This window comes from Monodelphis domestica, chromosome 1 (genome assembly GCF_027887165.1).
Source record: "Monodelphis domestica isolate mMonDom1 chromosome 1, mMonDom1.pri, whole genome shotgun sequence".
NCBI lineage: Eukaryota > Metazoa > Chordata > Mammalia > Didelphimorphia > Didelphidae > Monodelphis > Monodelphis domestica.
In genome coordinates this window covers 121,496,984-121,514,712 of record NC_077227.1, presented here as the reverse complement: position 1 = coordinate 121,514,712, position 17,729 = coordinate 121,496,984, and the positions used below count along the sequence as shown (strand labels likewise).

General features: G+C 36.8%; 1 protein-coding gene and 1 long non-coding RNA gene across 3 annotated transcripts in view; one reads left to right on the top strand and one right to left on the bottom strand.

Moving 5' to 3' along the window:
• LOC107650545 (uncharacterized) overlaps nucleotides 1-17,729 on the top strand; it is a 78,547-nt gene that overhangs the window by 2,070 nt on the left and 58,748 nt on the right. The gene's annotated exons all lie outside the window — the stretch shown is intronic.
• TMC3 (transmembrane channel like 3) overlaps nucleotides 5,548-17,729 on the bottom strand; it is a 67,283-nt gene continuing 55,101 nt past the window's right edge. For both annotated transcript variants that reach the window (XM_001362911.5, XM_056805963.1), the window contains 3 exons: nucleotides 16,396-16,438; nucleotides 10,410-10,644; nucleotides 5,548-7,147 (listed from right to left, as the gene is read on the bottom strand). In XM_001362911.5, coding sequence (XP_001362948.4) covers nucleotides 6,304-7,147; nucleotides 10,410-10,644; nucleotides 16,396-16,438 — 1,122 coding nt within the window. In that variant the 3' untranslated portion in view covers nucleotides 5,548-6,303. The remainder of the gene's footprint in view (nucleotides 7,148-10,409; nucleotides 10,645-16,395; nucleotides 16,439-17,729) is intronic.

Genomic DNA, 17,729 nt, shown 5'->3' with positions numbered 1-17,729 from the left:
AGGAACTTTCTCATTTCTCAAATATGAGTGCTCTTGTTTCTTGTTAAACTGACACTTTCTTTCTTTCATACAGATATATTTCTGTTAGTTCTATCACTCACAGAATGCATATTCATTTATCACCTATGTGTTTCAAAAATATGAATCAACCAACCAACAAGAATTTATTTAGCTCCTACTATGTGCTGGTGCTAGTTCATACTGATGAAAAACAATAAATGAAACAATTCCTCATTCTAGCTCTAGGTCCCTGTCTTAAAATATCTAGTGTTCATTTCCATGTTCCATTTCCTTTGCCATCTTGGTATGCTCTTCCATTTTCAGTGACATTAGCAATCATTTTGATTCAAAATCTGTTGTGATTCTGACTACTCTTTCTTCTTTCTCATTTTTCTACATGATTTTCATCTAATTATTCACCAGTCTATATGTATTTATCCTTCAAAATAGGTCTAGTATCTATTAGCACCACATTTAAGAATTATAGAACCTGGGACAGATTCAGATGAGTTAGGGCTGGGTGGTAGTGGTAGGGACCAATTTTCTGTAAGAGGGAAGAAGTGCATCCCTTCGCATAAATGTAGGAAAAAGTCTCAGGCTCTTTGAACTAGTTATTTTAGGTATTGCTTTCCTTTTCTCCCTGTTTCATTGATTACCCTCCTAATCTAGGCCCTCATCAATTGAATTATTATTCGTTCTTCTGTCTTGTTTGGTGAACTTTGGGCTCCCTGCTCTTTCTCCAACCTATTCTTTATATTTCTTGAAGTTATTACCATAACAATGTTGACACACAAGGGAAATAAAGAATATATATAGTGCAATAAAGAAGCATTGGCTGGGGAGTTGAGACCTGTGTTTTTGTCCTGACTCGGCTGTTAGGGAGTATTATAAAATGAAAGGGCTGGATTAGATACTTTTAAAATATCTCTGACTCTGGTTCTAAGAATAGTCCCTTGGTCTTGATCTTTTCATCTTAAAACCAAATGACCACATGATTACATTTATTTAAAAGTGACATTAAATTTTATGTGACTCCAGAACATAAAGCTAGGAGCAACTGACAGAAGTTACAAGAAATTCAATTAGCACAATATGGAAGAAATGTTAATAATTGGAACCAGTGGAGAATGGAATGCCTTCATTTCTTCTTGATTGTATCCAATCTAACCTACCCCCAAAGCATTAAGTACCAATTTATGCTAGGTACTGGAAATAAAATGGAAAAAAAATCCCTATCCTCAAGAAGCATATACTCTCTTGAGAGTCCCAACATGGAATGAGTACAGATCACTGTAAATATTCAAGCAACAACTGAATGACCACTTTGGAGAGTGGTGTATGTATGAAAAAATCTTATAGAGGGGAAGTTCATCTGTGACCTCTAAAGTCTTCTCCAATTGATATTTTGTGATTCTATGCTTCTATGACTGTGATCCTAAGCTTCATGTCCTTTTTTTATATCTTGTCAGTGAATAAACATTTATTTGGCTTTTCCAATGTGCCTGGGACTATGCTAAGCATTGGGGGTATTAAAAAAGGTGAAAAGATCTCTTCTGTCAAGGAGCTCTGGGTCTAATGAGGGAGACAATATGGCAACAATGATGGATGACCAAGCTACATACTAGATAAATTAGAAATAATCAATAGAAGAAAGGCATTAGAAATAAGGAGAAATATGGAATATTCATAAGAGAAGGTAAACTTTTATTTTATTTTATTTTATTTTTAATCCTTACCTTCCATCTTTGAATCAATACTGAGTATTGGTTCTAAAGCAGAAGAGTGGTAAGGGCTAGGCAATGGGGTTTAAGTGACTTGCCCAGGGTCACACAGCTAGAAAGTGTCTGAGTCCAGATTTGAACCCAAAATCTCCCTTCTCTGGTTCTGACTCTCAATCCACTGAGCTACCCAGCTACCCCCAAGAGAAGGTGAACTTTTAACAAGAACTTGAAGGAAGTCAGAAAAACTATCAGGAGATAAGGATGGAGATAATTTCAGACATGGAAGACAGGCAGTGAAAATGCATGGAGTTGGGGAGATGGAGTGTCATGTGTGGGGATCAGCAATGAAGCCAGTGCCAATGGATTGAAGAGTATGCAGTCTGGAGGGGGTAAAAGTATATACGAGTGCAAAGGTAGGATAAGGTCAAGTTTTAAGGTTTTGTATGCCAGACCAAGAATTTAATATTTAATCCGGTATATGATAGGGACTTACAGAGTTTGTTAAGTAAGGGGAGGAGGCGACAGATATGTGCAACTAAATTTCCCCATAGGATATCATAAAATGTTAATGTTAAAAGGACTTTGAGGATCATCTACTCTAACTTAGAACCTCTGTCTGCTTCTTATGTTCAAATCCATTACTCTTAAAACAGAAGGAGTTCCTACAAGGGCTAATTAAACATAGAAAGAAACTTTCCCTATCTCAATTATTATAGTATACCCGTGGGACAGGTAGAAGGAAAATGGATAGAATGCTGGGCCTGGAGTCAGGAAGACCCGAGTTCAAATCAAGCCTCTGATACTTATTTGTGTGATCCTGAGCAAGTATCTTAACCCTGTTTACCTCAGTTTCCTTTTCTGTAAAATGAACTGGAGAAATAAAAAAATCCAAGTGAGATCATGAAGAATTGGACATGACTGAAAAATGACTAAAAACCACAAGGTGTGTGTTATCTGTATGTATGTGTGTATGTGTATTCATTTCCTCTTCTCTCCATCCATACAGCCATCATCCTAATTTAGACAAATTTCACTTCTGATCTGAATACTTTCAATAGATCAATCTTGCTACCTCAAGATTTTCTTATTCTATTCCATCCTCTACAGAGCTATCAAAGCAATTTTTTCCCTAAAATTCAAGTTTGATCATGCCATAATAAACTAGCAAGTCCTTATTATTTCCAGGATCCAGGATCTCTATGATATAAACTTCTAGAATTTAAAGTTCTTCATAACCTTCCCTGCTGAGGGCCATCAAGTCACAATGTTTGACACAGTCACTTGTGGAAACCAAAGGCTGCAAAGTGGCCTCTAGAAAGGATGGAGATACCCACTCAACCTGCCTCTGTGTGACTTCTCTCACTAACATCCTTTATTATTGGAATTGATTATTGTTCTCTCCCTAGCTTCAGGAAAAATAACATGAGAGCAAAATACTTGCAGGATTAATACAAATATCCCACTTTATCCCCCCAGAATATCACCAAAAGATCATACTTACAAAATCAAACCTAAAGACTCCTATGGGTTAAACATTTATTCTAATGAAACTGCACTAAGAGTTCCCCACCCCTCTGTACAGGCCAGGAACAAGCTCTCCTGAGCTAGAATATTAATTACTCTTTAGGGAGAGGCTGGTATGCCATGCCTCAATGACTTCTTTTACAAACTAAAATTTAGGTAATTTGTCTTGGAAACCCCCAGTGAAACACTAGAAAAATGATTAGCCTGATATTAAAGAATATCTAAAACTGAATTGTGTTTCTGTTACCCTTTGATCCCTCAACTTGGCAACAGTGTTTAGCTGTTTGTCTTCTAAGAACTCCTGATTGATTATCTATTTTATTAAAAGTAACAAATGATTTTTCTTGGATTGTCTGCAAGTCTGAGCACCTCACAGGTTAATGAGAACTGACCTCTAGCTCTCTTCCCTGTGACGAAAAAACATTTATCTTTTGCAAAAGCTTTGTGTTAGTTGTCAGAATCTGTAACAATATAGTATGTAGAATGATCATAGAATGTTAATCAAATGATTTGTTAAAAGTTAATGTATCACTTATTCAATTATTTATAAAGAACATGTATTTTGAATAGTGAAGCTATGTGCCAAGGAAATATGTAACCATTTGGGAGGTATAAAAATAAAGAAGAACCCTGGGCCAGACAGAGCAGTTTTGTGAGAAGTCTGGTAGCAGGCTGACACTCTCAATTCATTCACACCTTCATGATCATACCTAGTCAAGGACCTCCAGGGCTGTGGACAGGGCAGGCTCCCAGAACCTATGGCACTGCCCCATGCTAACTTTCAAATCTTATTACACGAATCCCCTTTACACATACTACACTATGATCAAAATGGATCAGCAAGTTGTTATAGTAGAGTGTCATATTTGGATTAAAAGGAGACTTGAATTCTAATTCCACCTCATGTGCTTACTAGCTATGTCATCCAGGGCAAACCTCTTAAGCTTTCTTCATCTCAGTTTCCTTATCCTTAAAATTGGAATAACAAATAATAGCACTTGTCACGTAAGGTTTTTTTGAGGACCACAGGAGAAAGATATATAAAGTGTATTGCAGACCTTAAAGAACTACACAATTACTAGCTATTATTATTACCTTTATTATTATTACTGTTATACTGATTTTCTTGTTATTCTTCACAGATAGTACTCCATTTCCTATTTCTGAGCCTTTGCCTTGGCTGTCTCCCATTCCTAGATTGCCCTTTTCCCTCACCTTCACCTCTTGGAATCCTTTGTTTCTTTTAGGATTTAGCTCCAGAATAGCATTCTACATGAAGTCTTTCTTGATTCTTCTAGCTAACAGTGCTCCTCCCACATCTGCCAATATAACTGTGTTTTTGCTTTGTATATTTTCTACCCATTTGTGGTTTATCATGGATTTTTTCCCATTACAATCTAAGTTCTGTTAATGTAAGCATTGTTTCATTTTTTACTTCATATCCCTACTAGGTAGGTGCTTAATAAAGGTTCATCAAAAGTTTGATTAAATTAATACTGGGTTTCTATTAATATTTTCTGAGAATAAACATTATCCTTTTTGCTACCAGGTCATGTGATTGTACATTTGGGTGATCCCTATCACCCTCCACACAATGTTTCACTTTAAAGCATGGGTTTTGAAGTTGGGGATCATGTGTGGAAAGGAAACAAGACTGACAGTTAGTGGGGGAAGGGGCAACTGGGAGTGGCAGTTGGGTCTTGTGACTAGTACTTCCTGCCTGCCGGGTTGGATTTGCTTCCGGGTATTGGAGGATGGAGGAGCCCATTCAGCCCAGTCTGGAGTGGCATGCTCTTTTTGGTTCAGCCTGAAGACACAGGCTTCTGAAGGTTAGAACTGTTCTTGTTTGCTTTCTGTCTAATGCTATGATTCTGAATTAGACAAAGCAGGACTGATATAGAGTAGACAGGAGGGGGAGAAACCCTCTGACAGCCTCTGAGCCTGGTCTCAACTCTGAAGCTGAGGAAAAAACTCCAATCTCAACTGGTTATTAAACTTTATATTATTTGAATTCGCAGTCAGATAAGTGGACTATCTTTTCTGGGCATAAAGTGAGCTGAACTTCAGTTCAGTCATTCAAGACAAACAGACCTTATCGGACCCCTGCTGGTTCCTCTCAGCAGGGGGCATCTCTCTCCTTTGCTTCACCAAGCCATGTTCCCTCTCTCCCCTCAACTCCTCCATACCCCCATATAAACCTCCCATTATTCCCTATTTTTCCAATCCTCCCCATCCTTTCCCAATAAATATTACACATGAATGTTTTAAAATATTTTGATAATTTAATTTTAATGTAATTGGTTTTATTTATGATCCTCTGAATTTTATTTTATGCATTTAACATATTATTCTATAGGTTTTACCAAACTGCCAGAACTTAAGTCAGTGCCTGACAATAGGGGTTAATAAATGTTTATTGCCTGATTGCCAAAAGAGTCTACAACATGAAAACACACACACAGAGTTAAGAAGCCATGTCTTTAAGAAACAAAAAATTATTTACAGATTATTTTAATTGCATGGGAAATGTTTACTTCTTAAAAGACAATGTAATGATAAACATAGGATTTTATTATTATTCTTTTTCAGGATGAGAAACTAGTTATAGCAATACAGATGGAAGACCCCACATCCAGCCCATGTCTTGTAGTGACTTTACCCTTTTCAAGGCAAAATGCATTGGAAGGACGATTTCGAGTAATATGGCACTCCGCTTTGACTTCAAATATCAGAAATGGTGCCAAATGTTTATCTAACTAGATAGAAAATACCATGATCCACTGCCCTTAAGAACACATGTATTAAATAATGATTGTCAATGTACAACTTTGTTGTTGATGCTCTAGAACAGAAAAGTTTCATAGCATTGGGAATCCATGAATATATTATAGAAATCATGGATATGTTTCCCACACAAATCAAACTTTATTCCCATTGGTCCATAGTGATTCATGGTTAATTTCTTTTCCCCAAAAGTCTGATATGTACCCTCATTCCTGATTCTAGAATCATAATGATGTGCTGTGCTATTCCTGAGGTAACAATAAATCTATTTCATCTAGACATTTGAACAAACCAATTCATTGGGATCTACAATACTCATTTCAAGCCTAGACTTGGATTTCTTTCTGCTAAGCTTGCCTGTAGACTTCAGGTACTTGTCTTTGTTATGAATGATTTGGATGTATTGATCAGTGCTACTATTTTGCTGGTCACTGCTGGAGGCAGACACTGAATCAGACTCTGTGAAAGATGGCTCCATCTTTTGTTTGTTATTTGGTTTCATAAAATGCTCTGGGTAGCGAGGTTCTGGGTCAAAATTCCGTGATTGAGGCTTTTTATACAAATAAACTGGTCGGTAGTGGTCTGCCTCAAAGCCATCATTCCAAGATTGATAATGCATCCTGGCCAGATCTTCAGCAGCCAAGATTTGTCTCTCTGTTTGTTCACCAATGTAAAAATGAGGCATCTGATGAAGATCCGAGAAGGATCGTGGCCGAAAAGATCTACTGAATATGTTCCTTCTCACTTCTTCTTCCTCTTCATCACTCAGATGTGGAGGGTAGGCATGGTGGGGTTTTGATAACAAGTAGCCTCTTTTGTTTCTAGAATACATCTCACCAAAGTCAGCCAAATTGTTCCTATGGAAGTGTCTTGGTGATCGGGAGATAGAACGCGGTTTTCTTCTGGATTCCCTCTCATTAACAATGTAATATCTAGGGACATGGATTTGCCCTCTTAAAAACCCTGGGGCTCCTGCTCCAAGCACATCAGGGTTCTCCTGAGGGATGCCTTTGTGAAAGAGAGGATCTGAATGGATATCTTCCAAGTGTTTCTTGAAAGTAACTGGGGTGTAGGACTTGGTCTTGGAGAGGTCACTATCATGTGTAAAATATGGATACCTTAAAAAGAAACAAACAAACAAACTTTGATTTCTTCTCTCTGGAGCTTAATTTCTTAATGAACTTTAAGTGCCATAGTTTTATGGAGAGTGCTTTATCTCATACCAGAGTGTATGGTTCTGGTGCATATTTCAAAACACAATAAGCAATATTTGAAAACAGAGGCCTTTGCCTCATCTGCTAAATTCTTAAAATTAGTATTCTATTGACATATTTATTACTCATGGAAACACTTATTTGTTCTTCCTAAAGATCTTGGAGATGGGGGACTCAAAATTACTCTTTGGAGACTTTTCAATCTACTTAAAGACCCTCCAAACTTTTAACAGCTATTTCTCTCTCTCTCTCTCTCTCTCTCTCTCTGTTTCCCACATCCCACCATATGTTGAGCTCCATTCCTGGTGAACACAATCCAATACTCTTTACTTTGAATTAAGGTTTGCTTAATTGGAACTGAGTATTTTCCCCCTGTGGCCTAGTCAGCATCTGGTGATATCTTGGGAAGAATGATAATAGAATCACAAGGAGGTAGAACTGGAAGAAGTCTTAGGGACTGTTTAGCCACATCTTTCTTTTATAGATCAGGATATGCTTAGGGAAAGGTATTTAGTGTCATATTTTTGACACTAAGAATATTAAGTCTAAAATTAGTGGTGACCTAATAAAAACAAACTGTTTTTTCCTTTTTTTTGGAGAATTTCTTTGGCCAATGTTTGTACAGAAGCAGATAAAACTAAGTACTGAATACCATAGTAAACCTAGCTTGAGTTTCAGCTAGTTTTCTGTCTTAGAATTGATGCATAGTATTGCTTCCAAGGCATAAGAAAGGTAAGGGCTCAACAACTGGGATTAAGTGACTTGCTAAGGGTCACACAGCTAGTAAGTGTCTAAGGTCAAATTTGAACTCAGAACCTCCTATTTCTAGGCCTGCCCTCTTTCCATTGAACCATTTAGCTGCCCCTGAAAGTTATTTATCTATGTATTCTCTTTCTCTGTGAAATTAACTTAAAAATATAACCCCTTACCCAGCACATGCCAAATCATGTGAGGGGAAGACCTCATGGCCACCTGAAGCCCTGACTGCTTGAATGGGCTGGTAGAAGCCACTGCATGGCATGGTTATATGCCTGGAGGTCAGAATTCATGGCCCAGACTGCCAAATCAGAAAGCCAAGTAGAATTATATCATTGGCCAGATAAGAAATGAAAGGAAGGGTGAGTTCTTTTTTCTTGGCCTGAACATCATCCTGAGTGAGAACTCCCCTCACTCTGCCCAGCACTCTCTGATCTTATCTTTCCCACACTGCTGCTTATAAAATGGGCAGAATCCAGAACTGAAGAAACAGTGTGGCTAAGAGACTATGGTAGTTAAAGGAAGACCTAGTAATCTTTTTCTTTTTCTCTTTCTCTTTTTTTTCTCTCTTATTTTAAAAAAAAATTTTTTTACAATGTTTTCCTAGTTCTGCTCCTCTCACTCTGTATCAATTCCTGGAGGTTGTTCCAGTTCCCATGGAATTCCTCCACTTTATCATTCTTTGAGCACAATAGTATTCCATCACCAACAGATACCACAATTTGTTCAGTCATTCCCCAATTGATGGGCATCCCCTCATTTTCCAGTTTTTTGCCACCACAAAGAGCACAGCTATGAATATTCTTGTACAAGTCTTTTTCCTTATTATCTCTTTGGGGTATAAACCCAGCAGTGCTATGGCTGGATCAAAGAGCAGACAGTCTTTTATCACCCTTTGGGCATAGTTCCAAACTGCCCTACAGAATGGTTGGATCAATTCACAACTCCACCAGCAATGAATTAGTGTCCGGACTTTGCCACATCCCCTCCAACATTCATTACTTTCCTTTGCTGTCATGTTAGCCAATCTGCTAAGTGTGAGGTGATACCTCAGAGTTGTTTTGATTTGCATCTCTCTGATTATAAGAGTTTTAGAACACTTTTTCATGTGCTTATTAATAGTTTTGATTTCTTTAACTGAAAACTGCCTATTCATGTCCCTTGCCCATTCTTTCTCTCTCTTTTACTAATAAATAATTATAATTAAACATATATCTCCTAGATTAATTTTAATTATAACACTTCTCTGAAAAATAGAAAGAAAGATGCTTATTCTCTACCTGTTTCACAAGTATGCTTCCTTGAATACTTTAAAGGTCCATAATTATATTTATATAGGTGGATTTTCCCTGATTGGTGCAACACTTCCTTTTTCTTTATCTTCTCCTCATCCCACATTACTTCTTCTAGAGGATAACTTGCTGGTAACAAACATTTCTTTAGTTAGGTGGTACCTAGCTGGATTAATGCTTAAAGCTTTTTCATCTTGGTGAGATTTGCCTGTCTGTTGATATAGAGATGAATTCTATGTCATCTCTATGTTATAATGAGGCATCAGATGGCTTTAGAGAAGAACTTGATAGAGAGATCATGCCAATAATATAAACACATTGGAGTCCCATTATGGACTCTCCTTTGTTGGAGTGTGATAAGGGTTCCTGGAAGCTGGGTGGAAGAAATCTTGAGAGTAAAAATGTATTTATTTTAATACTCTTCTTTTTTGCTCTTAATTTCTTCCAGCTGGCCTGAGAGTAAAGAAGACAGGATTTCAAATTTCACCTGACACATTTTGACTGTGTTACCCTGAGCACACCATTTTAACCTTTCAGGGTTCCCTGGCAATTCTCTTAAGACTCCTTAATATTAAGACCCTGGACCTCTGCAGATAAGACTTCAAAAGATCCATTAACTTGGATTAGAAAATAAATTCCATCTCAATTTTCACTAATCTTTGACTTCCTCTGCAATGCTATGTATTTTATTTTATGTATTTAAAAACCGGATTCAGAAGGCTTCACAGTTTCTACTAGATTGCCAAAGGAGAGACCATGACCCAAATAAGATTAAGAACATCTCCTCTAAGATTATAAATTACAGAGCAGGGGCCATTTGCATTGGTAGAAGGAGTTTACTTAGCAAGAATCTCCTATACCAGTTAAGTATGGACCAATTCAAAACCACAGATACCACTTTACATAACTTCCTTGCTTTTCTTAGCACCTTGGCTAAGTTACTCTTCTAAGTCAAAGTCTTCATGTATAACTAGATCTTTCCATAAACTTTCTAGATCTCTTAGCAGTTAAGGTTCCTTTAGCACAAGATTGTTTGAAATACTACTTGATCTAAGCTATTATTCTCATTGTGGCTAAATTCAGAGTTTTTTCCTAGTCCAGATAAGGTAGATCATTACCTGTGGTGCTCAGATCGTGCTTTGGAGATGCTAGTAACTGAAGAAGTGATCTCCACTGGCCTAAGGATCTTGGCTTGGGGAATGGCTTGTGAGATGGTTGGAATTCTGCTTCCTGGAGAGTCAAAGTTGACCACATGACCATGTTTCCTAGGAGTCATTGAGTGAATTGAGGCCTGCTGATTGATGAAATCATTTTCCTGAGACTTCTTGCTTCCCTCCTGGGTCTGGGTCCTGGCTGGAAATGGAAGAAAAGACTAATGAACAAATCTGTTCTCGATCATTCCTCTGACCAAAATCCTTCTAAAACAAACAACCTACTCTTCTTGATACTTTATTTTCTCTAGTTTTCCATGAAACTTCTCTTTTGGGGTTCTCTTCCTGTTAGCTGTTAGATTCTTCTTCTCCTCAATCTTCTTTACTAGATCTTCTGTTCAGGTGATGCTCACTAATGAATGGTAGGCAATACTCAAGAACTGGATCCTAGGCTCTTTTTTCTTCTTTCTCTATACTGTTTTCCCTAGAGATCATATCAGCTCCCCTGGATTAATTCTCAATTGTATGCTGATAATTCTCAGATCTACTTATCTAGCCTTAACTTTTCTCCCAATCTCTAAACTTGCATATTCAATTGCCCATAGGACTTTCAAAACTGGTTGTCTTGAAGGCAACATAAAGGCAAAGATGTCCAAAACCTAACTTACTATCTTTACCTACAAGCTTTCACATCCTATTTTTTAAAGGTTCATTTATTTATTTAATTATTTTAGAATATATTTCCATTGTTGCATGATTCATGTTCTTCCCCTACCCTTCTCCCACCTCCTGTAGCCAATGAGCAATTCCACTGGGTTTTATATGTGTTATTGATCAAGACCTATTTCCATATTATTAGTATGTGTACTAGGGTGATCATTTAGAGTCTATATCTCCAATTACATCCCCATCAAACCATGTGATCATTTTGCTATTACTATTGAGTCAGTTGGAACAATAAATATTTATTAAATGTTTATTATATCCCAACCATTGTTCTAAGTATTGGGGAAACAAAAAGGGCTCCCTGCCCTTAAGGAGCTCACAATCTAAAGAGGGCACTGCCATCTTTTCAGTTACTCTGGTTAATAAACTGAGTATAAATCTCAACCTTTCATTCTTTTCCTCTCATATTTAACCTATTGCCAGGTCCTGCCACCTTTTTTTTTTAACTTTTGTGGTATCTCTCCCTTCCCTATATAGTCTGCCATACATTGATTCTGGCTTTCTTTCTCTTCCTCAAACAAAACACTTTATTTCCCAACTATACATATTTTCACTGGCTATCTACTGTGCATAGGATTCTTTTCCTTCTCATCTGTGCTTTCTGGCTTCACTGCCTTCCATTGAGATTCAGTTAAAATACCTTAATCAAAAAATCTTTTTAGACTCCACTTAATAATAGTGCCCTCTCTCTGTTGATCATCTCCAGTCTGTCCTGTCTATCTTATTTGTATGTGTGTTTTTTTTCTTCTTTCAACTGTGAATTTCTTAAGATGCAGAACTACCTTTTGTCTTTATATCCCTAGAATTTATCACAATGTTTGGCATATAATAGGTGCTTAATAAATGCATCTGATGTTTACCAAATTAAAGCTGAACTCTTGGAATTCAAGTTCTTTCACAATCTGATGTCCCCTTGTTTTTCTAGCTATATGCCATCTAAGGAGTGTAACTCTACACTATAACTCTACACAGAACACTATATGTCAAAGGGTCCTAATTGTTTTCCAATCTCTATACGTTTTCTCACTGTTTTCTTTGTTTAGAATGATCCCTTCTCACTACTTCTATTTCCCTTTGGCCTTACAAGATGCTGTTTATGCAAAAGGGACTGATTGCAGAATCCAGAGAAATCTAGTTGGAATCCTAGTTCCATCATCTATTTGCTTTGTAATCTTTGGGCAAATTTTTTATCTTTCTAACCACTCCACTTTCCTTATCAACAAAATGGACTCAGTCACATTTATACTGCCCACCTTTCTGAGTGTTTGTGGGGAAAGTTTTGTAAATATGAAATTATCTTGTGAATGTGAGTTTTATGATAAATTTCTTATTGATCTTTTAATTAATTTATTTTTTAAAAAAACCTTTATCTTATGTTTTAGAATCAATGCTAAGTATTAGTTCCAAGGTGGAAGAGCACTAAGGGCTAGACAATTAGCATTAAGTGACTTACCTAGAGTCTCACAACTAGAATATGTCTGAGGGCAGATTTGAAACCAGGACCTACTGTCATTAGACCTGGCTCTCAATTTACTGAGTCACCTAGTTGATCTACTTATTAATCTTTTGAAATCCCATTCAAGACACTTCTTTCATGAAGTTTTACCTGATTCTCCCAGTACTTAGTGACCTTTCCTTCCTAACATGCTCTCTACCTTTTTTTTATATATATATCTCTAATGAATTTATGCTTCCAGATTGTAAATTCAATGAGGACAGAGAAAGATCTAATCTTTATATTTTACTCTGGATCTAGCACAGTTCTTGGAATATAGTCAATGCTTCATAAATATCTCATGAATTAAATTGACTAACCTTTGACTTCCTCTGCAATGCTATGTATATGTATGCTGGGATGATCTATTAAACTGAAGGTGTTTTCCCCTTCTTTTTACTCTTATGGGCCTTTTGATCCCATCTTCTTTAAAAATCTGGGTATAAAAAAAAGTATTTTTTTCTTCTAAAGAAGTGACCCATGAACTAAGTATATCAGAAGTAGTGAATTCACTCAACTTTTCCAGGCACAATCTATGCAACATGCAGCATGGCTGAGAGGTAGGTGGTGGAATTATTCCATAAAATGTTAGTCCCTAGAGATTATTTAGTCTATTACCTTATTTTATAAGTGAGGAAACGGGATCAGAGGAGTGAGAAAGACTTTAAAAACTTTTCTCAGGCAATAGATTTAACAACATCGATCTAACAGAATTGATAAAAGAAATGATAAAAGTTCATGAAACATTAGGACATTTTGTGTTTATAAAACTAATGCTCTCATCCTGAGGAATCCTTAGTAATTTCTGTCTTTAGAAAATGACCTGATCTACCCTGGACTATGACCAATAGGCAAATATTACTTGGCAATGATTGTGACATAAAATTATGGTCATTCTCTTTGGTAGTAATATTGATTCACATGATTCACAATGAATCACTAGGACAAATATAATAATCAGGGATGTAAGATTTAAATTAATATAAATAACTCCAAGAATTATTTTTATAAAGTTTATTAATAATCATTTGAAGTAGAAGAAATAAAAATAGAAATAGAAGTTAAGGGGGCAGCTGGGTAGCTCAGTGGATTGAGAACTAGGCCTAGAGACGGGAGGTCCTAGGTTCAAATCTGGCCTCAGACACTTCCCAGCTGTGTGACCCTGGGCAAGTCACTTGACCTTCATTGCCTAGCCCTTACCACTCTTCTGCCTTGGAACCAATACACGGTATTGACTTCAAGATGGAAGGTAAGGGTTTTAAGAAAGAAAGAAAGAAAGAAAGAAAGAAAGAAAGAAAGAAAGAAAGAAAGAAAGAGAAAGAAAGAGAAGTTAAAAACTAATATTCTAACTGAAATAAGACCATGTGTGTAAATTCTCTTGCTGGCTCTCAGTCAGCTTCAACAGTTGCTTTCTGGGAAAGAGAGAGAGGGGATGGGATCATACCAAGATTTTATCCTCCCTATGTTTCCAGGCAGCTTAAATACAAATGGGATGCTGAATAAGAGGGTCCTGGGGAGCAAATTCTAACCACATAGAGAAAATAAATAATCAACATCAATGTAAGTATTCCTATAACTACTCAAACCTTGGAGTCAATATGACCCTATTGCCATTATATTTATTAGTTCCCACAAAATAGGTTAATATTCAAATAGCCACAAGAATGTGTCTATCTTGCCCTTTTGCCTAGTTTTCAAAGTATAACATTTCATTAGCTGCTTGAGACTGGGTGTGGACCACATATTTCCTTGGATGCTGACAATAAGCTTCCAGCTTAGTAAAACTCTTGTCAGTGGTTTTACTACAAAGATGCCAGCCTGATAAATTGATGATGGATAGATAAAAACCATCATTGTCTCAATTTTCAGATCCCAGTTGGGAGGACCCCTTTAAAGATCAGAGGAGGTGGTACAGATATAGCTATCAAAAGACTCCCCTAACTGTAGATACCTCATTAATAATAATTGCCTCTGGCTGCACTATAACCCAAATTTTATAGACTTTCTGTAATCAGGGAATTAGAGTCATAGGAGTCTTAGAGATGAACTAGCCCAAATCTAGATCACAGATCTATAACTAGAAGGCCATCTAGTCCAAGACCATCATTTTACATTTGAGAAAACTGAAGTCTAAGGAGATTAATGACTTGTCTAAATTCATAAAATTAGCAATTGGCAGAGCAGAGATTCAAACACAGCTGGTATGACTACCGGTCATGGTATGATGGAATTCACTGACTAAATACCTTATCTTGAGTAGTTCTCTCCTAACTCTAGTAAAGTTCCATCCATTTCTTCTCTTCCTTTTTTAAAAAAGCCTTTACCTTCTATCCTAGAATCAATATTGTACGTGGGTTCCAAGGCAGAAGAACAATAATGGTTAGGCAGTAGAAGTTAAGTGACTTGCCCATGGTCACACAGCTAGGTAATGTTTGAGGTCACATTTGAACTGAGGACCTCCTGTCTCTAGACCTTACTCTCAATCTTCTGACCCACCCAGATGCCCTGATTCCATTTATTTCTAACCATTTCCACTAATCCTATTAACTCCTAGGTATTTTAGGTCTCATATTATGTTAGGTGCCACTGTTTTCACAATGAAGCTAATATCTTCTTCCCTACCTTCTCCAGCTCTCTGTTCCTTTTTAACTATTTACTTTTCCACTACTTTGGAGGCAGAGTACTTGTTTCTCCAAAGGTAAGAATTTTATAGTGAAAGATTAGATTAGTCATAGATAGAGAAATAGTGTGGTGAAGGAGTATAGCTTTATATTTAATATCAGGAGATGTAGATTCAAATCCCAAGTTTCAGAATTACTGTGTGTGTGACCACAGCACAATCTCTCAACTTCCTCATCTGCAAAAGGGAAGGGAATACATATTTATTATAAATATACTGCATATTAGACACTGTGAATAAGTGCTTTATAGATTTAATCTCATTTGATTTTCATAGCAATGGTGGGACATTGTTACTATTATTGTCCCCATTTTATAGTAGAGAAAACTGAGACAGAATAAGGTTGTGACTTGTTCAGGGTCAAACAATTAGTAAGTGTCTGAGACCAGATTTGAACTCTGGTGTGTCCACATTCCAGGAGTGGGACTCTATCCACTGTGTTACCTAGATGCCTCTAATTACCAAATTAGAAAGGTAATATTTTCATTGGCTACCTTTCAGGATTGTTGAGAAAGAAAGTGTTTTGACATCTTTGAAATGGTTCTTTATATAGATAAAATGATTCTGTTATTATTAGACAAAGAATGTGGTTATGTAGAGAGTGATGGGGAGGGTATAGTTTGTATCTCAATTATAATTGAACAGAGTCAGGTTCTATGATTAAATCTGCTCAGATAGTCAACAGAATTGGTTTTAAATCTTATTAAGTGCTGGAGAAGTGAAGGAATATACATTGAGGGAAAAAAAGCAGAGGGCTTGAAGATATATAGTGCCGATACAAAGAGACACGATTGATGATTCTGACACATTATAATTTTAAAGCTATTAATCTGGTATATTTTTGATTTTCATTTTTTTTGCTTTATTTCCTGCCCCCCCCTCCATTTTTAACAAGAAACATATAGCTGAGAATAACTGGTAAGGAGGTAAATATGAATAAGAACACTTTTTCCACATTGCCTCCAATGTTCCTATCTTGTCTTTTTTTAATATATTGGTATACTAAATGAAATATACACTCTTTCTGTGTTTATCTCATGTTTTCCACTTACCTACTATCATTTGGGCAACCTTTTTCTTGTCTTCAGATCTATCCTAAAACATACATGATAATTATTTGCAGTTTTGATATGTACGGATTAAACTTTAAATAATAAAATGGTATGATTGTTAGAGATTAGAGACTTAAGTACCCATTTAGAGATGTAATCATATCAGGAAACTTAGAAACTGGCAGAGTGGGAACACCTTGGGCCCCGACTACTTGATTATAGCCCTCATCCCAGTTACTTAAAGAACAAAGACTTTGCTAGAATGGGTTGGAGCAGAGCTTTGCCCCCAGTCTAGTCTCTCCACCCTAATTCTTTCCCAAAAGGAAGCCTGGTAGCAACCATCTCATCCCCATAGCAACTACTACTACTACTGCTACTATTATCATTGTGGGTCCCTTTACTATAGCCCTTTTGACCTTTCCCTAAAGTCTGTCTTTCCCCCAAATGTCTCCACACTCCTCTTCTGCCAGGTACAGACAACCTCCTCCCTTTGCCTGAATGTACACCTGTCAAACTATGACTGTCATTCGTATTTGTCTCACATTGTATCTCCACCAACTATTTTTACATTTATTTAAAGTATTTTCCTAATTGGGCTCTGGCAAGCAAGATATTTAGTAGTAGTGTAAGGATTCCTTTGGGTTTCCTGTTGTATTTGTTTCCAAAGCAGCAGTAGATAGATACATTGACTCAGTATGCTGCCTAGAATTTCCTTTTGTTGAGTTACTGGAACAAAGAAAAAGAAGGGCTACATACCCTCCTTCAGGACTTCATTGTTTCTTTTCATTGCCTGGTTAAGTTCTCAATGAGCATTAGACCAGCCATTGATAGCCTGACAGCCAATTAAAAATATATGTCTATTCTGATGTTAACTCAGAGTTGCAGGAACATTGTTGGAACGATTTATTTGCCTCAGAACTGTTTTTTGAAGCTCTCTGAAGACAAAAATGCCTGCTTGTAACCTTGATCAATTTGTGGCCCAAGCCCAAAGTGTCATTGCCACCTCATGGTGGGATATTCAAATTGCACTTCAGATGCCTAAGGCAGATAGACAGACAGACAGACAGACAGACAGACAGACACATACACACACACACACACACACATAACACACACACACACACACACACATACACACACACACCTTGGATGATGAATTTATCCAACCACTTAAAAAATGACAGTGAAAATATATCCTCCTTAAGTGAAAAATGGTTTATGAATCCATGATTGACCATCATTAATTTATTTATGTACACATACACACATACACACATATATATAAATGCATCATTATAACAAGAAGTCATTTGGTTACTCATGTTTGGAGATAA